This window comes from Blennius ocellaris (genome assembly GCF_963422515.1).
Source record: "Blennius ocellaris genome assembly, chromosome: 21".
Taxonomy (NCBI): Eukaryota; Metazoa; Chordata; class Actinopteri; order Blenniiformes; family Blenniidae; genus Blennius; species Blennius ocellaris.
This window is the reverse complement of record NC_137670.1, coordinates 18599239-18623874: the sequence shown is the minus strand read 5'-3', so window position 1 is coordinate 18623874 and position 24636 is coordinate 18599239. Positions and strand designations below refer to the sequence as shown.

The window sequence follows — 24636 nt, the reverse complement described above, 5'->3', positions numbered from 1 at the left end:
TGTGTGTGTGTGTGTGTGTGTGTGTGTGTGTGTTCACTCCGTCAGATGGTGAGAAAATACTGCAGCTGGCAGGGAGAACGGCGATTAGAGCGAACATCTTGTGTACAAGTGTGTCATGCAACCTGGTCAAAGAGATAACGCTTCTTTTTTTCTGATTTACTTTCACAGCAAAAATTATTAGACCCCCCCCCCCCACACACACACACACACACAACTTTAAAAAAAAAAAATATTTTTGAAGATTTTTTTCAAACTGAACACTATAAATACTATTAGAAACACTATTAGATTTAAAGTTCAGTTCATAACAGTTGTAGAGGGTGAAAAACTCAATTCAACATTATTAATTAACCAAATACAGACATTTCCAGGTGCTTTTTACAGTGAGAAACCCAGCAGACCCCCCAGATTTCTTTTTTTTTTTTTACACTTTATTATACAAAACCAATTCCACAAACGTTGGTACACCATAGGCAGTGAATGAACTATTCTCTTCTCTTCTGTCCCAGCCTCTCTGATGTGTCGCAGACTTCCAATTCAAACAGACCTAAAGTTTTTGATAAAATGCTCCAGTGTCTCAGTTTCAACTTCTAAAATGATGGATGTGTTCTATCCAAGGATGCAATATGGGGTCATTAGATTTGCATTCTGGTTTAATTGTTATTTGACGTGTCCCAAACTTTCTGAAATCGATGGTTTGTTCTTTTTTCTTGAGAAAATGGAATGTGAAAACCCTCCTCCAGAACAAGATGGGGAAAATTCAATTTAAACACAGATATCATTGTTAAAATGTTGCTTCTATGACGAGCTGGGTGTCGTCGTCTTTGATTGTCGGCGCTTCTCAAGCAGTTTCACACGAAGCAGATTCTCCTTTCAGTTCACACAGTTTCGGTGCGTATAATTCTACATCCTCTTTATTTACGTGGACTTGAATCTCATTCGGGAAGTTACTTTGTCATTTCAGGAGGGACTCCTGCTCTAAAAGTTCAGCGTGAACTCGGTGCCGGAGCAAATAGTTTTAGCCGAGCTCGGCAGCTTCTAGAGCTAATAGCGGCGGAGCAGGGGAAGTCTGGGAGAAGGAGAGGCTGCAGGAGAGAAGGAGTGCGAGACAAGTGATGGATGGGTGCAGTGAGCGTGTGGGATGGGGCGAGGGATTTGGGGCTTGAGGTTTGTTGGTGTGTGTGTGTGTGTGAGATTGCCTGTGATGATTCGGGGCACTCTGCAGCAGCTGGAAGCTCTCTGCTTCATTCCACCAGGCAACATGGGGCGACGCTCCACTCCACCGCCATCCCCTCCCCTCTCCCCCTCGCTTTGGCCATGACCGTGACTTTGCACTACCGTCTTTTTCCTCTTAAGGATTCAACCCTTGACCCGTCGGCTACTTTTTACTTTAGAATTTTCAATATATCACCGCTTCCTTGTGTTGTTGTTGCTGAAGTCTGCTCCTGCGGGGGAGTGGATCGGCCCGTCATGTGACCTGACGACGTCGACAAACCAATTCTTCCCCCCCCCCCCCCGTCACCCCGCAGGTCCTGAGGCAGCTTCAGCAGGGCCTGGCCAAATGCTACTCGGTGGCCTTCGAGAAGAGCGGCGCCGTGTCGGACGCCAAGATCACGCCGCACACGCTCAACTTCGTCAAGAAGCTGGTCAGCACCTTCGGCGTGGGCCTGGAGAACGTGTCCAACGTCTCCACCATGTTCTCCAGCGCCGCCTCCGAGTCGCTGGCCCGCCGCGCCCAGGCCACCGCCCAGGACCCGGTGTTCCAGAAGATGAAGGGACAGTTCACCACAGGTCTGTGTGTCTTTTCATTGGTACCGCTGAGATGGTGGAGGCTCGGCTTGCCGCCCCGAAGTTTGTGTTTCTGCAGCTCTGCAGCTCCAGTGAAGTTGTACCAGTGGCAACAGGAAGCCGGCCTGGCGACTGGAGCAGCTGGAGCTCCGGTGTTGTGTGTAATTAAAGTCTCTGACAACTTGATTAGATTTAATGGAGGCCCCGGGGACGGTGGCTGGTCAGAAATAGGCGTTTATATCATGTCTGTCTCTGTTGAGCACGTCCTCCCCCACAATTGTTTTGATTGCACGTGGGTCACCGGCGTTTCTAGCTGCTGCAGCGTCGTGCTCACGGTTTCCTCAACTGACGAAGCCTTATGTTGCTTTTGCCTCTGAACCTGTGCGGAGTCATTTATTTCATAAATGAAGCACGCCACCATGTTGAACAGCGTATTGCTCTTCAGGTGAGCATTTCTAAGTTTTAAAAATGCACTATTGAGAAGGTCATCACAATCACTACGTGAAGAAATGCACAGTAAGCAAAAAGGATGAAGGACAAAACATGAGTGAAATCCTCATCGTATTTCAAGTAGTTTATCTATGAACACATTTTAGTTTACACGATCTACGACGCCCTCACAGTGGGAGTGGCTTTGGTGGAAGATATCCCTGTTCAGCAATGGACGTTGCAATCGACCACAGAAACCAAAGACCACATTACACACTCGCACATCTATTAATGCTGAGGCGTGAGCTGTCCCTCCAGTGCACCCGTTTTTAATCCTGCTTACTTGAAGTGAAGAGCTCTGCCACCTCCAGTTCACCCTCAGTGTTCCCTCCGTACAACCTCGCTGCTCTCGCTCCCGTCCTGCAGGTCTTCCTCCTCCAACACAGACACTCGTAGCTTCATTCCACCAGTCTGGACTGCTGGAAGAAAGGCATCCAACTCTCACTACACAAGTGAAACTTCACGCTGCTATCCCTGCCATTGTTTAGTGGCTCATAAGGTGTTGGCACATGCAGATGTATTCAAATGGAGATGAAACTCCTGTGCTTTGTTCTCATTGCTGGCAAAATGTTTTATGGCAGGGAAGAGTTTTTGGCTAATTATAGACATAAATAACCAGTACCTGCTGTGTGGATTCATTGAAGTCTACCTAGTGAGATCAGTCAGCTGGAAGTGAGCTCAGTTTGTGCACTGGAGGAGTGCAGTTTGAGATGTAGCTGCTGGATGTCAACCGGCGTGAAAACAGACTAAAACCCAGTGTGAATCATCAAGACGGCAACCTGTGTGTTTCCCCCAATCTCACGTTGAGGTGTCGCATCTTCATACGACAACTAGGCTCATTGGGCAGAAGACGCTGGACAACGAGAGGCAGTCCTCTGATCCAGTCCCCCGTTCTGGACGGACACAACTTCAACGCTAAATACGACAAGGTGTGTGTGTGCGTGCGTGCGCGTGTGCACTTGTGAAGCTGTGATGAAGCCTGCAGGCATTTTGGCCCACATGTTCACATTCATGTGCAAGCTGTGGAATCCAGCAGGACAGGTGCTGCTTTGGTTTAGCCGAGGCCCCCTGGGAGACTCCCCCCCCCCCCCCCCCCCCCCCAAACAAAACAATCATCCCTCTGTTTTGGGAATCCATGTGTGTGTTTTCCTACATTACATAAGGGAGTTGCACTCCAGTTCAGTCTGCCCACTTTTTTAACAAGTGCCCTCTGTACCGACCCCCGGCTCTGTGTGTGCAAATAAATCTTTTTCACCACACAGATGTGTTACTCCGACCACGGACACAGTGAGCGACCTGGTGCCAGCTCCTCGTCCGGCTCTTGTGTACTTTTCTCTTTTCACTCGTCCTGAAAGCGGCTGGTTGTGGTGAGAGAGGAGGAGTCTCAGCGAGTCTGCAAAAATAGATCCCCTGGCTAAGGTAGACGCCTCCCCAAAAACATGGTGAGCGAAGTTGAGTCGAGGAGTATAAGAATAAGCAAAATTCTAAAACAATCGGCGTCTGAGAGGAAACCTGAAGGCAGGTGTGGCGGCATGAGCAGGAGAAAAAAACAAACCATGTGAATTTCACGCAGACTTGATTGAACGAGCAACATAAACGGCGAGACTCTCTTTCCGGCGAGTCCTGCCAGATGTTGCGGTGCCAGCTGTGCTCACGCAGCTGGGCGTCACCGGGGCGTCTGCCTCGCGGGGTGCCGGCCGGCCCGCCACCGCCGCGGCTTTCCCCACGGCGACGTGGGAGTGGGACCCAGAGCGCACAAGCCCTCCGGAGCGGAACAAACGGGGTTTACCGAGCTGCAGAGCAGCCAGGCTCCCGTTTCCCCCCACCACGTTAGTGGCTCACTCGCTTTCACAGGGTTTGTGGGCCGGAAAATATGGGTTTATGTGTGCACATATAACATTTGGCAGCAGGGAGGCATTCAAATCCAATTACGGAGAATGCTATTTGCATGAGTTACTGTTTTTAGCAGTGGATCCATTTCAGAGACTTTTGTCAGGAGAGAGATTCTTATGAAAATATTCATGCATTTCCTGGCTTTTGCATTTCCTGCCTATTGAGCAGTCATTTGACATGCTAGAATTGCATTCAACATGGGGGAAATGTTAGTGTAATTCTATATAATGGTTTGGCTTGGCACCGTCAGCGAGGAGGTTTAAATGCGACGCTTTTCCGACAGAGATCCCGCTTCCTCCAGTCACGCTGCTCGGGCGACCCCTGACACCGGAGTGCAGCTCGCCCAGCGACTGCAGGGGAACGTCCAGGAAACACGGCCACACCGAGCCAGGGCCCGGGCGGTACACGGGGGAATGACGGGTCATTTTACACGGAGGTGGCCCACCTCCCCGAGCCGGAATCCATCATTTGGTGTGGAGCCGCTGTCCCGGCCTGTCATGCGGGCCACACAGGGCAGGACACAAGTCCAGTTCCCAGGCCCGGGTCAGAGAGCACACTGACCACTCGCCACACTGCACATTTCTCCTCTCCCTGCATCCTAGTGAAATGCCACAGTGGTCAGAAGCTAGTTATGGGAGACTGAAAGTCACTCTTTTGGTGTCAATTGCTGCAAGTTTTATCCTTTCTCTGTCCTTTTTTATTGTTTAACTTGAGGTGAAATGCTCAAACGTGATGCGCATTAAAGACGGACTAAGATAACGACCTAACGTTGGACTGAAGGGCGCAAAGATTGAATGACTGCTGCAGCGTTTGCTCATGAAGTGTATCTGCCGTAGCCCAGGAGGGTCAATAAGCGGGGGTGTTTATTTTACTCAACGTCCACCAAAGACACTTTCAGTCCTTCATTCTGTCGTTTCATTTCCCGCAAGATTTCCTGCTGAAAAAAGATTTTTAGCAGCTAAAAGTCTCTGGATTTGGTTTATGGAGGCAATTTCACAGAAAGTCTTTTGCATAGCATGATTTTATATTCATGATCAATGTTTACCTTCTTATAGCGGCATCAGTCTGTGGACACCCCACCCCCAAACACACCCACTCTTTAATTTGCCACTTCATCTATTGTTCACAATGCAAATATTGCAGCTGGTATGAATGATCAAAAAAAAGAGTTGTTTCATTGATTAACTGGTCCAAAAAGACATTTGTTCTGTGTTTATGTGCTTAATGACTTAAAATATCGAGTGTCTTATATTTATTTTTTTGAATTGTGATAAAAATGTCTCTTGCAAGGCAGTCTCCAGATTTAAACGGCTAAAACGTGTTTGTTTTATCAGATCACGACGGAGTGATATTATGCTGTTCTGCAGCATCGAGTGGAGCGTCTCGCCTTTTCTATTTGTCCGCGTTATACACTTTTATGGTGCTGAATTGTTGTCTGGCTGCAAGGACTGTTTCAATTTTACCTTTCCTATCGAGGCAGGTGAATTGCAGGCGGATAGATGGCGAAATGGGGCCACTCCGAAAAGAACATTGGCTGTTTTAAAGGGCTTATTTAAAGTATTAGGAGGTCTCACTCGGGGAGAGATTGAACAGGTTTGAAATGGCAAGGCCTTGCAGTTTCATGGATTCATTATAACAGGCGGCACAACAGGGTGTACTGAAATGGGAGTGTGTGTGTGTGTGTGTGTGTTTCTCTGTGTGCGCACGTTCATGTTGCAGAAATGTCCTAAGGGCTTTACTCTAAAATGGAAAACCTGCTTGTCTCACTTTCCCTCCTTCCGTTGTTATTGCCGCAGCTCATCGCAATATGTTATGTGCAATATGAGTTGTGACTCCAAACAGGAATTTAATACTTTAAGTCTCTCATTTTTATTGCTCTAATTTAATCGGCTCCCGGCCTCAAGTCGACAGAGCAAACGGCTCGCCTCAAAACGGACTGCCTGCCACCAATAACCGATCTTGTGGAGTTCCCTTAAGCAAGGCACCGCCGTGCAACGCAATGTTTATAACGCACGCTCAGCAGATAAACCTTTAAGGTTGTCGCTGTTTAAAACGTGGAATAATGCACGTCGGGTGGGAAGAATAATAGCAACACAAAAGGTCTTATAATCCACAGTATGTCATTTACATCGAGATTTTACTGATCTACGAAAGCTGCTTTGCTTAGAAGTTCATTTTACCGCAGCGAGATTGAAGGTTATACACGTCACAACATTTTGTTAGTGGTTGAATAAAACCACTTAAACCACAGGTGTCACCCACATTTTATTTCCGGGGCCACAGACTGTCCTGAGTGGGCCGGACCGGTGAAATACTGCCATAATAACCTCTAAGTTCAGACTTTTGTCTTTGTTGTGGTGCCGAGTATACACGATGAAAAGGTCTATTTTCACAAAATCAAACAATTACCAAAGAAAATTACTACGATCTCAAACTTAAGCCAATGTTCATGAAATCCTGATGCAAAATCCAACAAATGTTCTCTTGTAGCTGTTGCATGATGCATGTTTTTACAAACTCCCCCCTGCCAGCAGGGCTTTGAGGCTCATGCTGGTTTGCAATCTTTCGTGGCAGTATTACTGATGTCTCAGCTCGATTTGTTTTATTTTTTTAAATGACAATGTTTTCTTGGACATTTTAACAATGTTTTTGCTTTGGCGGGCATGTTTGGCGCCTCCTGCTGGCTGGTTTTGGTCCACGGGTCGCATATATTTCTGATTTAGTTACTTACCAAACGCACGTACATGGTATCTTTTTGTTGTTTTTTTATCCTGACTAATTAGTTTGGATATTTTCCCCATCTTCATTACATCTTTAACTTTTTCGTTACCTTTTCATCACTCAGAAAAGCTGGACTGATTTTTTTTTCCCTCAATACTGTGGCACAGCCGACAACCAAAAGGTGTTCGGCTTTTTTTTTTTTTTTTTAAGAGGAATTAAACAAGTCAGAAAATGGTTATCAAGCAGACAAACTGAATTTCAGTTCAAATCTCACAGCAGACAGTGAAAGCAGAAATCCCCAACTGCACAGGTTGCATGAGTGTTTCTGGTTTCCTCTGGTTCACATGAGCTACTGTAGTGAAACGCCGCTCCTATCAAAGTGATCAGCTATCTGGTCTTCCTTTATTCCTACTTTGATTTGTTAGCATCACATACAGACGAGTGTGGATGTCACGGGGCTGGATGGGTGGAAGGATAGCAGATGGTGTTGCAAGGAGTTGGCCAATGTGCACGCTTGTGATTTCAGGAGATTTCTGTGATAATCACCTCTCCTTCTGTCTCCCCCTCTGCCACCAGACTTCGACTTCAGCGTTCCGGGCTCCATGAAGCTCCACAACCTGATCTCCAAGCTGAAGAAGTGGATCAAGATCTTGGAGGCCAAGACCAAGCAGTTGCCCAAGTTCTTCCTCATCGAGGAGAAGTGTCGCTTCCTCAGCAATTTCTCGGCGCAGACGGCGGAGGTGGAGATCCCGGGGGAATTCCTCATGCCCAAACCAACGCACTACTACATCAAGATCGCCAGGTAGAGATGCTGCTGGTTTCACACTCCGCCGACGTCAGCTGCTGAACGTTTGTGATAAGATTTCCCGATGGCGTCTCCGGTCACCGTTCCTCCTTCACCCCACGCCTCCCCAGGTTCATGCCCCGGGTGGAAATCGTTCAGAAGCACAACACGGCGGCGCGGCGTCTCTACATCAGAGGCCACAACGGCAAGATCTACCCGTACCTGGTGATGAACGACGCCTGCCTGACGGAGTCGCGGCGAGAGGAGAGGGTCCTGCAGCTGCTGCGCCTCCTCAACCCCTGTCTGGAGAAGAGAAAGGAAACCACCAAACGCCATCTCTTCTTTACCGGTATGGACGAGAGGAGTGCAAATGTTCCCAAACTCTGAAGGGAACAGAGTCTTCTTTTCGTACCATCGTCCGTCACGGAGGTGCCGAGCAAACATCCTGCGATCACACCAAAACATTCTTTAGTCTGCTTTCACGTACCATTTCCTCTCATCATTGTTTTGTGGTTGGTCTCCTGCCAGATGTTTTGCTTTTTATACACTTTATAGTTTGTTTAAGGGGGAATTTGGTCGGACAATCCAGCCGTCCCTCCTTCAGACTGACTGGTACTGATTTGATTTGCCCAGAATGTCAATGTTTACACTGCTTTCACATCAAGTTACCTTGTGTGACCCCGCTCAACTTTTCTCCAATGGCCGCTTTCTTTCCCGACTCCAGAGTATTTTGGATGTAGGTTTAGATCAGCGGTTCACACTGCGGTGGAACTGAGTTTGTTTGCCAGCAAACTGCAGCCGCATGTTTACAGTCGTCTGCGTCGGTGGTGTGGTTCTTCTCCGCCACTCCTGTTATTCTCCTGGGCTTCCCTTCATTCTGTGAACTTCACTGCCCCTTCTGTCGTTTCTTTCCGTCCTTTCCTCACTCTCTCCCTCTCTAGTGCCCCGGGTGGTGGCGGTGTCGCCTCAGATGCGGCTGGTTGAGGACAACCCGTCGTCTCTGTCACTGGTGGAAATCTACAAACAGCGCTGCGCCAAGAAGGGCATCGAGCACGACAACCCGATCTCACGGTACTACGACCGCCTGGCCACGGTTCAAGCTCGAGGCACGCAGGCCAGCCATCAGGTGGGCGGACAGTCTGTACATAAAGAATGTGCCCACGGGGGCCAACACAACCGGAGGTTGCCACGTCGCTGCCATGCTTGCATGTTGGGCATGAAACTAGGTTCTGGTCAGTTGAAGTCCGCCCGACCTTTGCTCCCTCCTGCTAGGTGCTGAGGGACATCCTGAAAGAGGTGCAAGGGAACATGGTTCCCCGCAGCATGCTGAAGGAATGGGCCCTGCACACGTTCCCCAACGCCACCGATTACTGGACCTTCCGCAAGATGTTCACCATCCAGCTGGCCCTCATCGGCCTGGCCGAGTTCATGCTGCACCTCAACAGACTCAACCCCGAGATGCTGCAGATAGCACAGGTAGGCCGCGCTCACGAACCCATCACAGTTCCCGTCAAGGGCAAATGGGATCCATTTGACGGGGGCTAATTCAATATAAATACACACTCATAGATGCATTAAGAGATCACTATTACACTCTCCTTATCGCCGCTGTATGAATTACAGTCCTCCCCCATGACATTCACGCTCGGCCTATCAGTCAGTCAAGGCGCCGTCAATGCGAAGGCTGTTTTGACAGAGTGTTACATTCAGCCCCTCTGCTCTGCTATCAAAGACGTTTCAATCGGAGGAGTCTGCGGCTGTGTGTTGGTGCGCCTGCCCCGCGGCGAGCACACATCCGTCTGCCGCTCGGGGTCTGCAGACAGCTTTCTCAAAGTCATTATTAAAGATGATTGTGTCAGTTGCCACCCCTCCCCTCTGATCCTAATCGGCCTTTGCTGACAGGCATTCCTCTGGGCAGCTAAGCGCTGGTATTAAGCCCCCTCTCTGCCTGTTCCACTCCACAGATCCCATTAGACACAGGAGGATTATGGTGCGGAGAGCGCGCGCACACACACACACACACACACACACACACACACACACACACACACACACACACACACACACACACAGCGTGAGAGAAATAGGGAGCAAGGACAGGACATCACAACCAGAACATTGAGCCTCGCCCTGCCTAAGTAGGGACCTTATGTTCCCTTAAGTTGGCCCTTAGAGTGCTTTGTGCTGCTGGGAGGCGTCAATAGAAACACACTGCTTTGTGGGATGCGTCAGACAGTTGCAGGGCCCGACTTTAACTGCTCATCGACGAGTGCATAGCAGCGAGACTGACTCACCGACTCCAGGCCGACTACAAAAAAACCTGCAGGGTTCACTGCGAATTTATTCGCCGTTGAATAAATTCGCTGTTGGTCAGTCACATCACCGATGTCGCTGCTGCGGAGTGGCTCGGCCAAATCACAGCCGGCTCCGTCAATGGAAGTGTATGAATTTCTATGTTCTGGAGGCTGCAAAGCAGCACGACGTGAACAAATCAGCAGCCAGAGGGAGATGGCTTTTTATTGAACTTGTGATGGGAATAAATGTTGACGAAGTCATCTTTATCCAGCATCTCCCACAGTAGAACGTCCCCGGTAGTGACGGAGCAGTCTGACGTGTGCGCCATTGATTGGAGTCACTTTGTTAGCAGCCTGGTTCGGTTTACATGTGATTTAATAAAGAGAACCACGGTGGACGGTGCTGCGTAATGGCTGTGCTCGCTGGCGCCACACGTCTCAGACGAGAGGCTGCAGATGTATCCAGTTGTGCTGAGAACACGGGCCTGCAACCCACAGATCCCTGTAGAAATATACATTTAGCTGGCATTCTGTTGTTTGAAAATGACTCTATTGTTCAATAAAGGCAAAAACAGCCAGAATTTCAAAAAATGCGTCACTAAAAAGAGAAAAAAGAGCAAGCAAAAACGTTATCGGCTATATTAGGGATGGGGCCGATCCGGTATCGGTTTCCAATATGAATGTAGTTAACAGATTGGAAAATTCCAATCCAACCTGCAGATCCATGAAGCTTCATCTGTGCTTCTACTGAAATGAGTCCACGTTTCTGCTCTGCTCTGCTCTGTTCTGTTCTGTTCTGTTCTGTTCTGTTCTGCTCTGCTCTGCTCTGCTCTGCTCTGTTCTGTTCTGTTCTGCTCTGTTCTGTTCTGTTCTGTTCTGTTCTGTTCTGTTCTGTTCTGTTCTGTTCTGTTCTGTTCTGCTCTGCTCTGCTCTGTTCTGTTCTGTTCTGTTCTGCTCTGCTCTGCTCTGTTCTGTTCTGTTCTGCTCTGCTCTGTTCTGTTCTGTTCTGTTCTGTTCTGCTCTGCTCTGCTCTGCTCTGCTCTGCTCTGCTCTGCTCTGCTCTGCTCTGCTCGCTGCAAAATGTGGAATGGACTTCCTGAACGGAGGAAGGTCTCAATGAGATGAGGAGTAATGAGTCAGGAAATCCATTCCACAGTTTGCAGCCAGCTTAGCATGCTAGGGGAGTAGCGACTTTTCATGACAACATGTTGCTGTTTGGGCAGATTTTACACTCAAACCACCGCAAAGTATCAACATGGATGTTTGCAAAGCCGTTGTACAGCGAGGTGGAAGCTCTGCCGCCAGGCGTCAGTGTTTTAAAACGCCAGCTCTCCTGGAGATCGTCACTGACCGCAGTGGCAGGAGATTCACTCCTCTGTGAAGCTGCGTCCTCCTCCACGCTAAACTCCATGAAAATAGTCCCAATCATTTGTCTTGCATTACAGCTGGAAACATTCTGTTGGTGCTGCGTTGATAAATAATTTCTCCAGCAATTAGTAAAGTGATTGTGAGGTTTTAATGATAACTAGTTTGTTATGAGATGATGACGTCATGCAGACCCTCACGTTGTCCACATGGAACTAAAATACTTTGCACTGCTTCCTTTTCTCACCTTCTACTAACCTCAAGTTGTCTTTAGAGAGAAAACATGCAAACATTTGTACTTTTCATACTTTACTGTTGAGACGAGGTTATTACAGCCTCATATAAAATCAACTATAATGATAATAATAATAATAATAATAATAATAAAGCAAACACAGCTCTGGCATCGCAATAGTATCGGTATCAGCAGATATTCAAATTTGGGTATCAGGATCGGATCGGAAATGAAAAAATCTGGATCAGTGCTTCCCTAAACTATATCTAAATTGTAGCTCTGAAACATCATGAATGCAACCTGTGGTTTTAGCATGTAAATAAAGTTTTATATTTACCGTGTTTTGCAGCTCCAATTAAAATCCATCTGGTCGAAAATCACAAAAACAGCTGTGCTTATTCCTGCCTGTTTGTTTAATGTGAAGAGTTTCGGGTCAATTTCCACGTTTCAAATGTGAACGGAGTATTTGATATGTAGGTCAGAATATAAGATTGGCTTGTCTGAAAACTTAACGGCTTGAAAATGCTTTAGATGGCAGTGAGGAAGATGGCGATGAGATCTGGAGTCACCAAATCTGAGCGATTTTAAATCAAGACGCAAGGAAGGTTATTCAACAACATTTAGGCCCATAAATTACAATAATTCCCAAAGTTATATTTAAACTGCTTGATTGGCATCTTCATCCTCGCCACACTCTTGCTGCACGCTGCAGCAACAGAAACACACACCTGCTCCCAGCATATTGCCTGACGACCGTGACACAACAAACAAACGGCGCAGAAACGCCTGCCTGTGAATACTTGGCACCGGAACCGTTCATACCGACGGAGATGCAAATTTGTGACAAATGTTGAATTAAAAGTTGGAGCCGGTTTGGGCCAGCTCCGTCCTGCAAAGCAAACCAATCATCCAGTGACGCTAATCTGGCCTTTTGCTTTGTCACATCATTTTTAATGAGGTGGAATGAAACGGTAGCTGCACTGTGCCACGGTTTGATGTGATATTATGAATCTATTCATTGAAGAAGAAGAAAACAGATCGCCTACTTTAGTTTTTCGTGTGTGTGTGGAAGTACTCCAGCTTCCATTAAGAGCTCATAAAGTTGTAAAAAGAAGATTCCAAATGAGTGGAAGAAACCTTAAATACCAAGAGAAATGATGCTGAGTGATCATTGAAACCAATAGAAAAGTCATAGATCAGCACTGAAACAACAAAATACTGGACCAAAACTCGAGAAATGAATTTTCAATTTGATTTGACTTTAACTTTTCATACAGCACTCAATGTGTAAATGGAATATTTGTAGTTGAGGGATATTTCTTAACTTCAAAATGTTAGTCGGTATGAGTTACTAATTTCTTGCTACTTATACTTAATGAAAGTGACCAAAGTCACACACAGAATCAGCATTTCAACTTCAAAGGTTTTCTTTTCTAAAAGAGCACTAAACATGACGTACTTTAAGTGTGCATTTAAAAGTAAATGCTGTTTAAATGTATTAGGCAGGCAGGCCAACAATGGTTGTATTATCAGAAGAAGAGAGAGAACAGTACCCTGAGGAACTCCTGTCCTGCTGACTACCACATCAGAGCTGCAGCCACCAAGCCGATGGTCTTAATGCTACTTCACCCATTACTATAAACAGTACAGCATTTTCTATAATTCTATATTTCCTTCATTTGACCTTATTTTAGTCAGGGACGAGACATGAGGCGATGCCCACGAATCCATTTTTAAAGACTCATTTCCCAACAAGGAATTCAAATCTTTCTCTGTCCTCGACGTGCTCGAGGTTCTGGTGTGGATTCCTCAACCCGGCATCGTCCCAATCCATATCACTTCCTTTCTGTTTCTCATCTTCACCACTGTGCTTCATGTGAGCGGCTTACGATGCGTCGCCACTCGGGCCGGCCTTCAAATGAAGCCGTCTCCGGCCTCCAGTCGGCCCATTTAGCATTCTGAGTGCCGCCTCAGCCAACTGTCTGCAGGCTTATCTGACCCTCCGGGGGCTGCTGGAGTCTCAGCCCACTGCCTTTAGGCCTCTGCTGGGGCCCGGAGGAGCAAATGACAGTAGGTGAGAGGGGGGGGGGGGCTGGAATGAAATGCTGCTCTGCTATAAAGCTGTCAGAGCTGCTCACTTTTTCATATAAGGGAGCTTATCTTTCCTGGAAGGGGCTGCTTGTGTCGCGATTCTCTGGCGCAGGTTTAAAGGATGAAAACTGGGTTGTGTACGTTGAAGTCGGCTGGGAGCAACAGGGGGAGAGCGAGTGGAGGGCTGAAGATGCTGCGCTGCAGATAGTTTGGCGAGTCGCTGTGTCTGGGACACGAGGATCAATAATGGCGGCCATTTTGTAGGGATGAGCTTGTTTTAGGGCTCCAGTCACTTCGCGGAGGGCGGCTTGTCTCAGAAAAGACCTTTTCTACCTGTTCTCCCGCTGTGAGCAACGTACCGCCGTTTTCTTTTTGAGGTCAACTTCATTGTGCTCTTTGCTCCCAGGACACGGGGAAGCTCAACGTCTCCTACTTCCGCTTCGACATCAACGACGCCACGGGCGACCTGGACGCCAACCGGCCCGTCCCGTTCCGCCTGACGCCCAACATCTCCGAGTTCCTGACCACCATCGGCGTCTCGGGCCCGCTCACCGCCTCCATGATCGCCGTGGCCCGGTGCTTCGCTCAGCCAAACTTCAAGGTAAACGTCTGCCGAGCGGAGGGACGACAAAGAGAGCGACGGTGGCGGGAAGTCGTGGCAGTCGTTTCTAATACTCTTCAGAGAAAGTTATTGAAATTGTCGGCGTTTCTTTTACACACACATCAGTCCGATCTGAAGCAGAGGATTATGGGAAAAGCTGTCACCCTCAATGAGAGATTTGAAATTGTTTGTCCAGTAACGAGTATTGACGATATAAATATATAATTTGTCATGATGCATTTTAGAATATATTGATGTTTAGTCAATGTCTCATATAGAGATTATCTCCTGCTGCATGTACTCCCTGTGCATCTGCAGCGTGACGCAAAGGTGGATGGAAGTATCACGTTTATGAACAAGACTTGTATAAACACGGATCCATGTTGAATTAAGGGCCTCAACTGAAAATGCAAAGCTTCAGTTGCATCTTTGGTTTCCGTTTCTACGGCAACGGTGCTCGGAGTCACTGAAAATGCGGGTTTTTGGAAACGCTCGGGCTCCGTCGCCATGTGAACCGTAAACAGTCCCGCTTTCTGGAACCCGTCCTGGAGCGCCGTCATGCAGCTGCTGTCCATGCATGCCACCAACCCTGTAAATAGTTGTTTTGCATGATAAGATGGACACTCACGACAATGGCGGTCTCCGTGGTGTCTTGGTGACTTGGATGTTTTATCGTAGTTTCATCCTCTGTCCACTAGAATGTCTGCGGACTCACCGTTTCTAGTGTTTATACTATATTAGTCACTGCTGCATGCGTATAATCTCATTAGGGAAAAACAAACCAACAGCACCCACTAGTGGCCTCATGTGAATACTACGCTGTTTTCAGTGCTTCCGCTGTTGCTGTGAAAACACGTTGTGTTGTAAATACGAAATTCTTTTCTGAAATTAAAAACCAAAACCTTTCACTCGAAACGTTGTCGTGTAAACGAGGCCTTGAGTCCAAATTATATTTAAACGTTTTAGAATTTAAAGAACTGCTATTTCATTTAAAGGTGTATCTGATTAAGTTTGTCTGAAAATGGATGGAAGAAGTGAATGACGCTTCCCGGTTTAGCTTCACACACACATACACACACACACACACACACGCACAGATTTTCCGGTGCTGCTGTTCCTCACTGCTCCTGGCAGGTATTTTCAATCATTATTTCGCCTTTACAACCCGTGAATCCACAGCAGGCCTCCTACGCTGCTCCCTCGTTAAAACATCCGATAAAACCAGCCGAGTCCGGCCGTAAAAGAAAAAAATCAAGTCCAATTTTACACGCAAGATGTCCAGCGACACATGATGATGTTGACCTGAGGGCAGGTTTTAAGGCCAGTGAGACGTTGGGCCCAGAGGAGATATTTCAGCGTGTCAGCTGCCTCTTCCCGGTGAACCCAGACCTGAACCCGGTCCGGGTTCACCGAGGCCCAACGGCCAAACAATGCAATAAAAGCAGGGGGGAATGTCTACAGCGTTGCATAATCTGTGGAGGGGAGCGGTAATGACAGGCGTGCGGCGTCTATGTATAACTCTGGCTCGTCCTGGAGGAGCGCTGAAGAAACATTCCACCATGTGAACCAGCGAGGGCCGAGCACCCTGCGGTGAGGGAGGGAGGGAGGGAGGGAGAGAGGGAGAGAGGGAGGGAGGGAGAGGGAGAAGGAAACAGAATTAAACACAACCGACACGTAACAATCATCCACTCAAACCGTATGAATGCCATCAGGCCGCCGGGAGGGAGGGGGCGGAGCCAGGGTGACCGCCGCTCGGTGAGGCCATAACAAGCTTTGCGTGGCGGCGCTGCAGGTCGTCACGGCGACTTTATAGAAAGTGGGGTTTGGTCACGTTTCACTGCTCTCATTCCCACGGCGGCGTAACGACGTCGGCAGCTTCAGAGGGACTTTATGGTTTCAGCCATAAACTCCAGACACCAGAAATAAAGTCACACTACAGTACCGCTAAAAGTTTATGTGCTATTTATCTTTTGCATAAGTTGGTTTAATTCAGAGTGAAACGAAAGATTTGATCTCTGCTGGAGAATTCATTAGAATACAGGACTATAAATTAGGCTTTATGGCATTTGATAAGTACTCCTATGGGTACTCTGTATCAGCTTAAGGGTTGGTACCAAACTCCGTTTGGATTTTTAAAAGACATTTTTATATTTATTTATTAATTATTTTATTTTTCTCAATGCACTTAAAAATAATTGCAGACATCAGATATAGTGTTAAAAGTTAAACTATATTTCTGTGATTGTCCTGTAAACGGGACGTGGATTTGCAAAATAGCGTTGAACCAGGAAGAGCGTGTGCTAAACGCCGGTTCCCTCCCGCCCCGCAGGTGGACGGCATCCTGAAGGCGGTCCTCCGCGACGAGATCATCGCGTGGCACAAGAAGACCCAGGAGGACACGAGCATCCCGCTGTCGCCGGCCGGCCAGCCCGAGAACATGGACTCTCAGCAGCTGGTGTCTCTGGTGCAGAAGGCCGTGACGGCCATCATGACGCGGCTGCACAACCTGGCGCAGTTTGAGGGCGGCGAGAGCAAAGTCAACACCCTGGTGGCCGCCGCCAACAGCCTGGACAACCTGTGTCGAATGGACCCGGCGTGGCACCCCTGGCTCTGAGGCCACGCCCACACAAGCCGAGGCCACGCCCACGCGCTCTGGTTTTTACCGTCGTCTCGTTCGTTACTGTGAAGCCCGACGGACGCGCCGGAACTTCGTCTGGATGAAAAAAATACACTGAAGTGTGGCGGGAAGCAAAACGTCACGGCGTTAGTTTGAGATTATTATTTTAAGGACGACTCCTCCAGCTCCTATTTATTTTTATACCGGAACGTGCCCTTTCTTTCATGAAACAGAGCCAGTTATTCACACTTATCGGAGTTTATCATCTCTTTGCTTTATTTTGTCTCTATTGTTTCATTGCCATCAAGTTTGGTTTTTTAGAATTAGATTTTTTTTTTTTTTGCTAGAGTTGTTTTTACAAAAAAAAAAAAAAAGGATATGGTGTCGTTCTTTAACGACGCCTGTACAATTTAGGAATATTGTTTTGTATCTAGCGTCTGATGCACTTCAGTTTTAGTTTTATCTACAGCTTGAGCGGATGTTTTCAAAAGCCATTTTAACTCGCGTTTGTAAAATCAGTCCTGTGATAAAAGCCACGGCGACTGTAACGCAACGATGTCATTCCCAGGTCGGCCGTGGATGTGGAATCCTCCTTTTTTTTCTAAAGGTACCGGCCTTTTCCAGCAGTTGTATTGTCTCGTCTTGTAAATAAGCATTTTATTGTAATAAAGTGCTCCTTTGTAATACAGAAGCAGTCCTGTCTTGATCTCCTGCTGTCTCTCTTCACACTGGAAAAGATTTATGGGGGAAACTCACAATCGCCATCAAGCAAAGCTCACAATTAGCTTTTCTGTTTTAAATTTTTTTTTTAATTTGCAAAACGGCAGCAATAGCCATCTCCAGCCAAACTCCCTGAAGGACGCATTCCGTAGTATATTCCCATGATAACTGCTGTGAAATGACTCCAGATGAGCCATTGAAACATTTTTTTAAAAGTGCTTTGGTGCCGTGTTGATTAATCAGAGGCTGCTTCCTAATAGTCCCTCCTACCTCCTTTCCTATCCACCTTTCCTTAACATTGTGGATGACCTCACGAGGTTAAGGAAATGTTAGAAGGCTTCCTAAAGGAGTTAAGGAAAGGTGATCACGTTGTGACAGTCGGACCACACTTCCACTAGGTGGCGTAATAATAATCAGACGGAGTAATCTGCCATGGTGAAAAACCTGGACTTTACTGTGTTTTGTTCTACAATATCCAGAACATTCCTGCTTGGATCTGAGTTCTAGATCATTTAAACTTGTTCCAGGCAGATTATTATCCCCCGCCGTGGCTGATAGGCCCCGAAGGGGGATCTTGAAACAGTCTCTGTCCGTCCGTCCGTTCGAACGTTTCTACCTATATCTCGGCAACCCCTGGGCCCACAGTGACCAAACTTCACATGTTGATACATCTCAGAGGGGGAAGGGATACAATGGTGACCTTGACCTAATTTGCATATTAAGTAGGTCACAGGGTCACGAAGTGCTTAAAAACACATTTTGGGCTCTGGAGGCCTAGGTTTTTGAGCTAGGGCTCTGAAATGTTATACACACATGATACACACTCCAGGGATAACCTCCAGTACACCAAGTGACCTGACCTTGACCTTGACCTTGACCTTGAAGATTGGTAGGGTCTGAAGTTTGCTCGTCATGGTTGCACAATACATGTATTTTCATATAAACATTTCTCCTCATTTCTCAGCAGTTCCTGGGCCCACAGTCACCAAACTTCACACATGGACACTCCACCTGGGGAGAAGGGGCACCATGGTGACCATGACCTCATTTGCATATCAGGTCACATGGTCACTAAGTGCATAAAAACACCTTTTGGGCTCTGGAGACGTATTTTGACATAGCTTATGAAGAAGACCTTTCAGATTCTACATAATGATCTACTAGGACCCATGGAACACCCTCTAGTGTACCAAGTGTGCTGCCTTAGAGCTGCTTTGTGAGAAAATATAAAGCCCTCCGGCGGGGGATTAGCCAAGCAACGGCCTTCTTGTTGTTTTGGTGACTTGCATGATCTGCTGATGAGCCGGCCCTTTAAATGTTGTCGCCGCAAGGAATTGTGGGGCAGCATGAGCTGGTCTCCGTTGCTAAAGGAAGCATCAGTGTTTCCTAGGCTGAAGGAGGCTCTGAAGGAAGCATCAGTGTTTCCTAGGCTGAAGGAGGCTCTAAAGGAAGCATCAGTGTTTCCTAGGCTAAAGGAAGCATCAGTGTTTCCTAGGCTAAAGGAGGCTCTAAAGGAAGCATCAGTGTTTCCTAGGCTAAAGGAAGCATCAGTGTTTCCTAGGCTAAAGGAGGCTCTAAAGGAAGCATCAGTGTTTCCGAGGCTAAAGGAGGCTCTAAAGGAAGCATTGAGCTTCCTTTCCTCAGCTTATTGACAATTCCCACTCTCCTCGTCATGGCTGCCATTTAAACACTTCCAGGTGTTAAGGAAAAGTGGATAGGAAAGGAGATATGAGGGACTATTAGAACACACCCTGAGTCTGGTGGAGACGCAATAACCTCTGGTCTGCAGAGGTGTGTTAACCCCCCCCCCACCCCCCCTCACCCCATTGCTTGATTAATGCGTGCCAGCAGATCTCTGAGTGCGCTGGCCTCACTTGACTTATGCACGCTGTCATCCCGCCCGCCTTCGCTCATAAACAAAGGTTATATCTCTGTTTGCCTCCGTACCAGCCACAGTCCCGGCCTCCCAACGTGTTTCACACACGGCCTGTTTGGTGAATGTGATGAGTTCCAACCAACCTGACCGGGGCGTCGCCGTCGTGGTTCTGACTTCTGATCAAATGTGTCACTTGAATGTTGAACACGATCGAAGAGCAGACGTCTTGAAGAATTGAAGGCATTTCCATTATGAATAATCCTCACCCGTTGGGATGTCACCTGCTGAAGTGTGGAACAACGTCGTCACTACTTCTTCACACGGTAGAACGTTTCACCTCCTGTCACCCACTGACTTATTGGACACACATCCTGCTGCCAGACTCAAACTGAAGAGTCTTCACTCACTGGAACGTTCCCCAGGAGAATTCATCAGGACCAGGACGGAGGAACATTTAGGATGGATTCTCAATCAATTAAAAAATAACTAGGTGAAGAGTACAAGGTCAAATATTTCAGTCTTAAACGTTTTATTCTCCAGCTCAGCATCCTGAAACTCCTCTTTCTCCAACCTGCAGCTGATTGGATGTCATATTTACTCAAAAGATCACTGTTTGTTTAAGTAACCTAGTGTAACTAATTACTGTGTAACAACCTGAGATGTTGAAGTTACGAGAAGTTGTGACGAGAAACAAAGAAAATAACACACAATTAATCAATATTTGCATAGAAACCAACTCCAGTTGTGTTGAAATAGTTTACAAAGAAGAATAAAATCACATTATTCCATGACATTTTCTAAAGCTTTGAGTTCCCATATTGCTGAGCAGGTCACATGACTGACCTCTTCCTGCTGTTCACCACACGGGGCTCATGGCACAATGTTTTTAAATTCACACTATTTAATTCCATCAACAATCAAACCAGGTTCTGCACGGTTTCTTTTAGTTTTTCTTAATAAGCTCTCGTAGAAACACTGCTTCTAATGCAAGTCGAGCAGTTTAGTAAACCTTTTATTGGACAGGAGGCATTACTGTTTGGTTTGGTTTTTGATTATGCTTATAGAACTATATAGGTGAAATCCATTCACCCTTTTCCATAGAATTTATAGGATCGGATTAAATAGGGCTTCAGTCGAATCCTAGTTCAGAGAGTTAACATTTCAGATACAAAAGCTGTGTAAATGTGTAACGATATGAGGAAATGATCTTGTGTTCTTACAGAAAAACAAAACCAAAAACAAGCATCAGATACTGTTCATCCAATTATTGAGGAGAAGCGGGCAGCAGTTTAATGAACAATATGGCTTATAAATGACAGAGAAAAGACTAAAACCTTTAAGGCACGTGATCCTTAAATAGAAATGTGAAGAAGTAAAAACAAAAGAAAAGCTTTTTTGTTTTTTATTTTCTGGCACAACAGTTAAGAAAGCAGCTTGACGCCACGACCTGAAACTAAATCCCTCCGTGGTCGCAAGGAATGACATTCATGTCAAATCTGTGGCCCCAGGTAGGGGGGGGGGGGGGGGGGGGGGGGGGGGTGACGGGTGGCCAGTTTAAGCGCCTGTGTTTGAAATTGTGGGGTCTCCTGTCGACTCTCGAGCATCTATTTCACGCCTCAGGTGTCAGTTCCGATTTGAGAGAGATTAGGTGAAATATGAAATCCACAATGTCAGAGAGCAAACACACACACACACACACACACACACACACACACACACACACACACACACACACACACACACACAGAGAGAGAGAGACTTCAGGTGATGCCGGCAGCAGCCACACCTTTATCTCCTCCTTATTATTTCTCTCCTCTCCTCCTCCTAAAAGTGGAGGCAAAGGCTTTTTACGTCACCCTCCTCCCACCCCCCCTCCGCCACCCCCACCCACCCTCTGCGGGCCTGTGGGAGCGGTGGGGGTGATTGATGTGCTCCGGTGGGAGTGGCGGTGCAGCTGCTGGATCATCATCAGCTCTGGCACCGAGCAGAGATCTCTGAGGACACACCAAAGCAGAAATAGATCCTGGCAGGTCCAGATGATGAAATCTTCCCCCTCCAATGATCCTCGTCCCCCTGGTGGATGGCTGAGGAGGAGGGGGGAGGAGGAGCCACAGAGATTTTTTTCTTTTTGCAACTAAGATTTCCCAGGAGGCACATTTGGAATATATTGTAATACAAGACTGATCTGTAGTTCTGTAGTGTGGAGAGTGAAGAAGAATTAAAGCCCTAATCCCCGTTAGTGTTTTTTTGTTTTTTTCTGTTTGTTTGAATTCCTTTCACAATTTATCATTCCCATCTGGATTGCACCAACTTTTCAATGTCCAATTACACGTCCCATTGTGTGAGGCGTTGTGGTGGAGGAAGACCTTTGCATCTCATTGCAAACAAACAGTATTATTAAAAAGATAGGGTGTTGATCTCCAGCCGGGGGGTGGAGGAGGGGGGGGGGGGGGGGGGGGGCCTCATATCTAACAGCTGAAGATTTATTTTGTTGTTCGCAGGATGAGCCCCATTAGGACTTCTAATGGCATTTCCACTCAGAGGGGTTGAGCTCATTAGTTGTGTGTCTGAAATCTGCCATTATGATTTTAATTGCCAAGCTGCACACACAGCAGCTTCGTACACAATCAAAGTTGGCTCCTTTGTCTCGGTGTCGGTGACGCAGCCCGTCAAAAGAAACACTTGCTGGATTCCACTTGGTACAGAGAGGCAGCCGAGAGGTTTACAGTGACGAGCCCGAAGCGACTGGAGCTTTTCTGATGATCAGAAAAAGCTGATTTTGTGTTTTCTGGACCTTAAACAGGATGTTAGTTATTGAATCATCATAGTAATTAAACTGCGACTTACTTACTTTCATATTAAACTGAATTTATTCAGTAGATCAGTAATGTGTTAAAAAATCAGTTTCCGTCTTGCTGAGGGAGGGTCAAAGTGAGAACCTACTAGCCCAGGGTGTGGCTATTTCCCCTCATGATGTCATGAAGGGATGTTAGAAAACCATTATCAAGTGAATTTTGCATAATATGGGACTTTTAATACTTTCAGGTGACCAGAGTTCTTTTCCACTTTGCTTTGTATCTGAAGCCCTTCCTGTACAGATAGAGTCATGCTTTTATCAGCTTTGAGAGGCAACACCTCTTACATTTATCTGCTTTTACTTGCGATTGTCAGCTGCACAAGTGGTTTTAATAATCATGGAGGTGGCTTGAATTACTAGGGGATAATTCAGCCAGATGTCACAAAGTCACGTTCTCACTATTGTTAGTGTGAAGAAAGGGAGAACAACAGGGAAGCCCAGCAGGCCCACTGCTGTTTATATCTATTTTATTTGCATGTTTCATTGTGTTTTGAGGGCCTGTTTACACAACAACGGTACTCAGAATCCTCGGCATCACTGAAAACACAACTTTTTGAAAATGCCTCCGATTTTAAGGAAATGGAAACACTTTTCTGAAACACTGCTACTGCATGTGCTCCTCTCATAGCGAGAGACTTGAGTCATGTGACTTGGCCTTGACTCCAGTTCTGATGACTTGACTTGAATAAAATTTTGAGACTCGACTTGGAAGTTCAACATTTGGTACTTGACTTGAGCTGAATGTTGTTGATTTCGAGTTTTTAGTTTTAATATAAATATAAAAATAGGACACTTTTTTTAATCGATAGGAGCGCAGGCTGAGAGTAGCTTTGTCCTGATTGGATCAATAACCTGTCAGTCATGCCGTTGTATGCTACAGCCTATCAGATTACAGGCTTTTGTTCCACAGCCAATCAAAGAAGAAGAAGGCGGGTTACTAAACCCCGGATGCTACAGAACATAACGATATATTTCTCAGCTTAGTGACAGTGATTAATTAATTAATGTGGTGAAAAATACAACATACATTTAATGTTGCCTAAATCTCTGCTGTTAATTTATTAATGTATGTGCTGAATCTAATTAACCTGCGATAATGAGGCGTTCAAGGACTCTGGCCTTTCTGATTACACAATCCTTCACCATCCTGCAGCATGGACACTGTGGACACTGGAGAGAGTCTAACTTTGCATGTTCTGGACTTTAATCGGAGCAGGAGGCTACATCTCAAGGGTTTTTGCCCAGACGCATCTGCAGATAAACTTCATTTCCAACTAAAGGTAAGAGTCAGTCCAGCATAATGCAAATTAGCCACTCGCACCAGTTTATTGTCTTGTCTGCATTTTGCAACACAATACATCAAACTTTAGCCTCCTATTTCAGTGCTTTACAAATATTGGATTTGCAAAAATGTATTGTGTGTATGCTTTTTATGTTGTGCTGCTATTTTGCACACTGGACAAGACTATACTAACATTCTTAAATGAAATGTGCATCACATGGTCTACGAGGAGAAGCTGCCTGTTGCTGCAGTCTTTTTACCATCTCAAAACCTTTTTTCATCACTTTTAATTTCTTTCTTCCAGATTTCGAGTTCTACTCTGCTTTGCTGTTTGTATCAGGCTGGTTGTTTACATCGATCTGCTGATCGCTTTCTTTGTCAATACTTTTTACTGTCCAGCCCTTCAGTGTGTATATATTTATATATTTACTTTACTTTTTGCCTTATAATTATTAATATTTCCTTCTGTATATAGTATTTACATATTTAATATTTTATTTTTTACCTTTTTGATATTTTAATATACTCTTTTTCTATTCCATTTGGAGCAACTGCAACGAATTTCACTGTGGGGTTGATGAGGCAGGCCTGAACAATGGAGCAGTGGTTAGTGTTCTTCCCTCACAGTGAAAATGTCATGGGTTCAAATCCTGAGGCAGGCCTGTCTGTGGACTTTGTGGCCCAGCATGTAAATGCCATCATTTTCAGTGTTTTGCACATCTCCATGTAAAACTTTCATTGTTTTCAAAATGTTGCTGTGTAAATGTGAAGCTTTTCTGAAACAAAAACGCCCAAACTATGCATTTTCACTTGAAATGTGGTGTAAACAGCACCTGAAGGTCTTGACTGACAAGCTCACAGAAACCTCAATACTGGTTTCTGGCGCTATTTTTTATATTTTGAATATTTATTGATTACTAGTGCTATACTGCAAAAATGTAGCTGTGCTACTTTATGACCTGATTTCCAACACTGGTTATTATAATTTTGCTATTTTACAGCAAATATGTAGTTTAGCTAATC

General features: G+C 46.2%; 1 protein-coding gene across 4 annotated transcripts in view; it reads left to right on the top strand.

The window, feature by feature from the left end:
* The window catches only part of trrap (transformation/transcription domain-associated protein), an 84124-nt gene extending 66614 nt beyond the window's left edge, over nt 1-17510 (top strand). For all 4 annotated transcript variants that reach the window (XM_080517825.1, XM_080517823.1, XM_080517822.1 and 1 more), the window contains 7 exons: nt 1530-1791; nt 7468-7693; nt 7807-8024; nt 8617-8801; nt 8948-9151; nt 14067-14261; nt 16591-17510. In XM_080517825.1, the coding sequence (XP_080373951.1) occupies nt 1530-1791; nt 7468-7693; nt 7807-8024; nt 8617-8801; nt 8948-9151; nt 14067-14261; nt 16591-16875 (1575 nt within the window). In that variant the 3' untranslated portion in view covers nt 16876-17510. The remainder of the gene's footprint in view (nt 1-1529; nt 1792-7467; nt 7694-7806; nt 8025-8616; nt 8802-8947; nt 9152-14066; nt 14262-16590) is intronic.
* The last annotated feature ends 7126 nt before the right edge of the window (nt 17511-24636 follow it).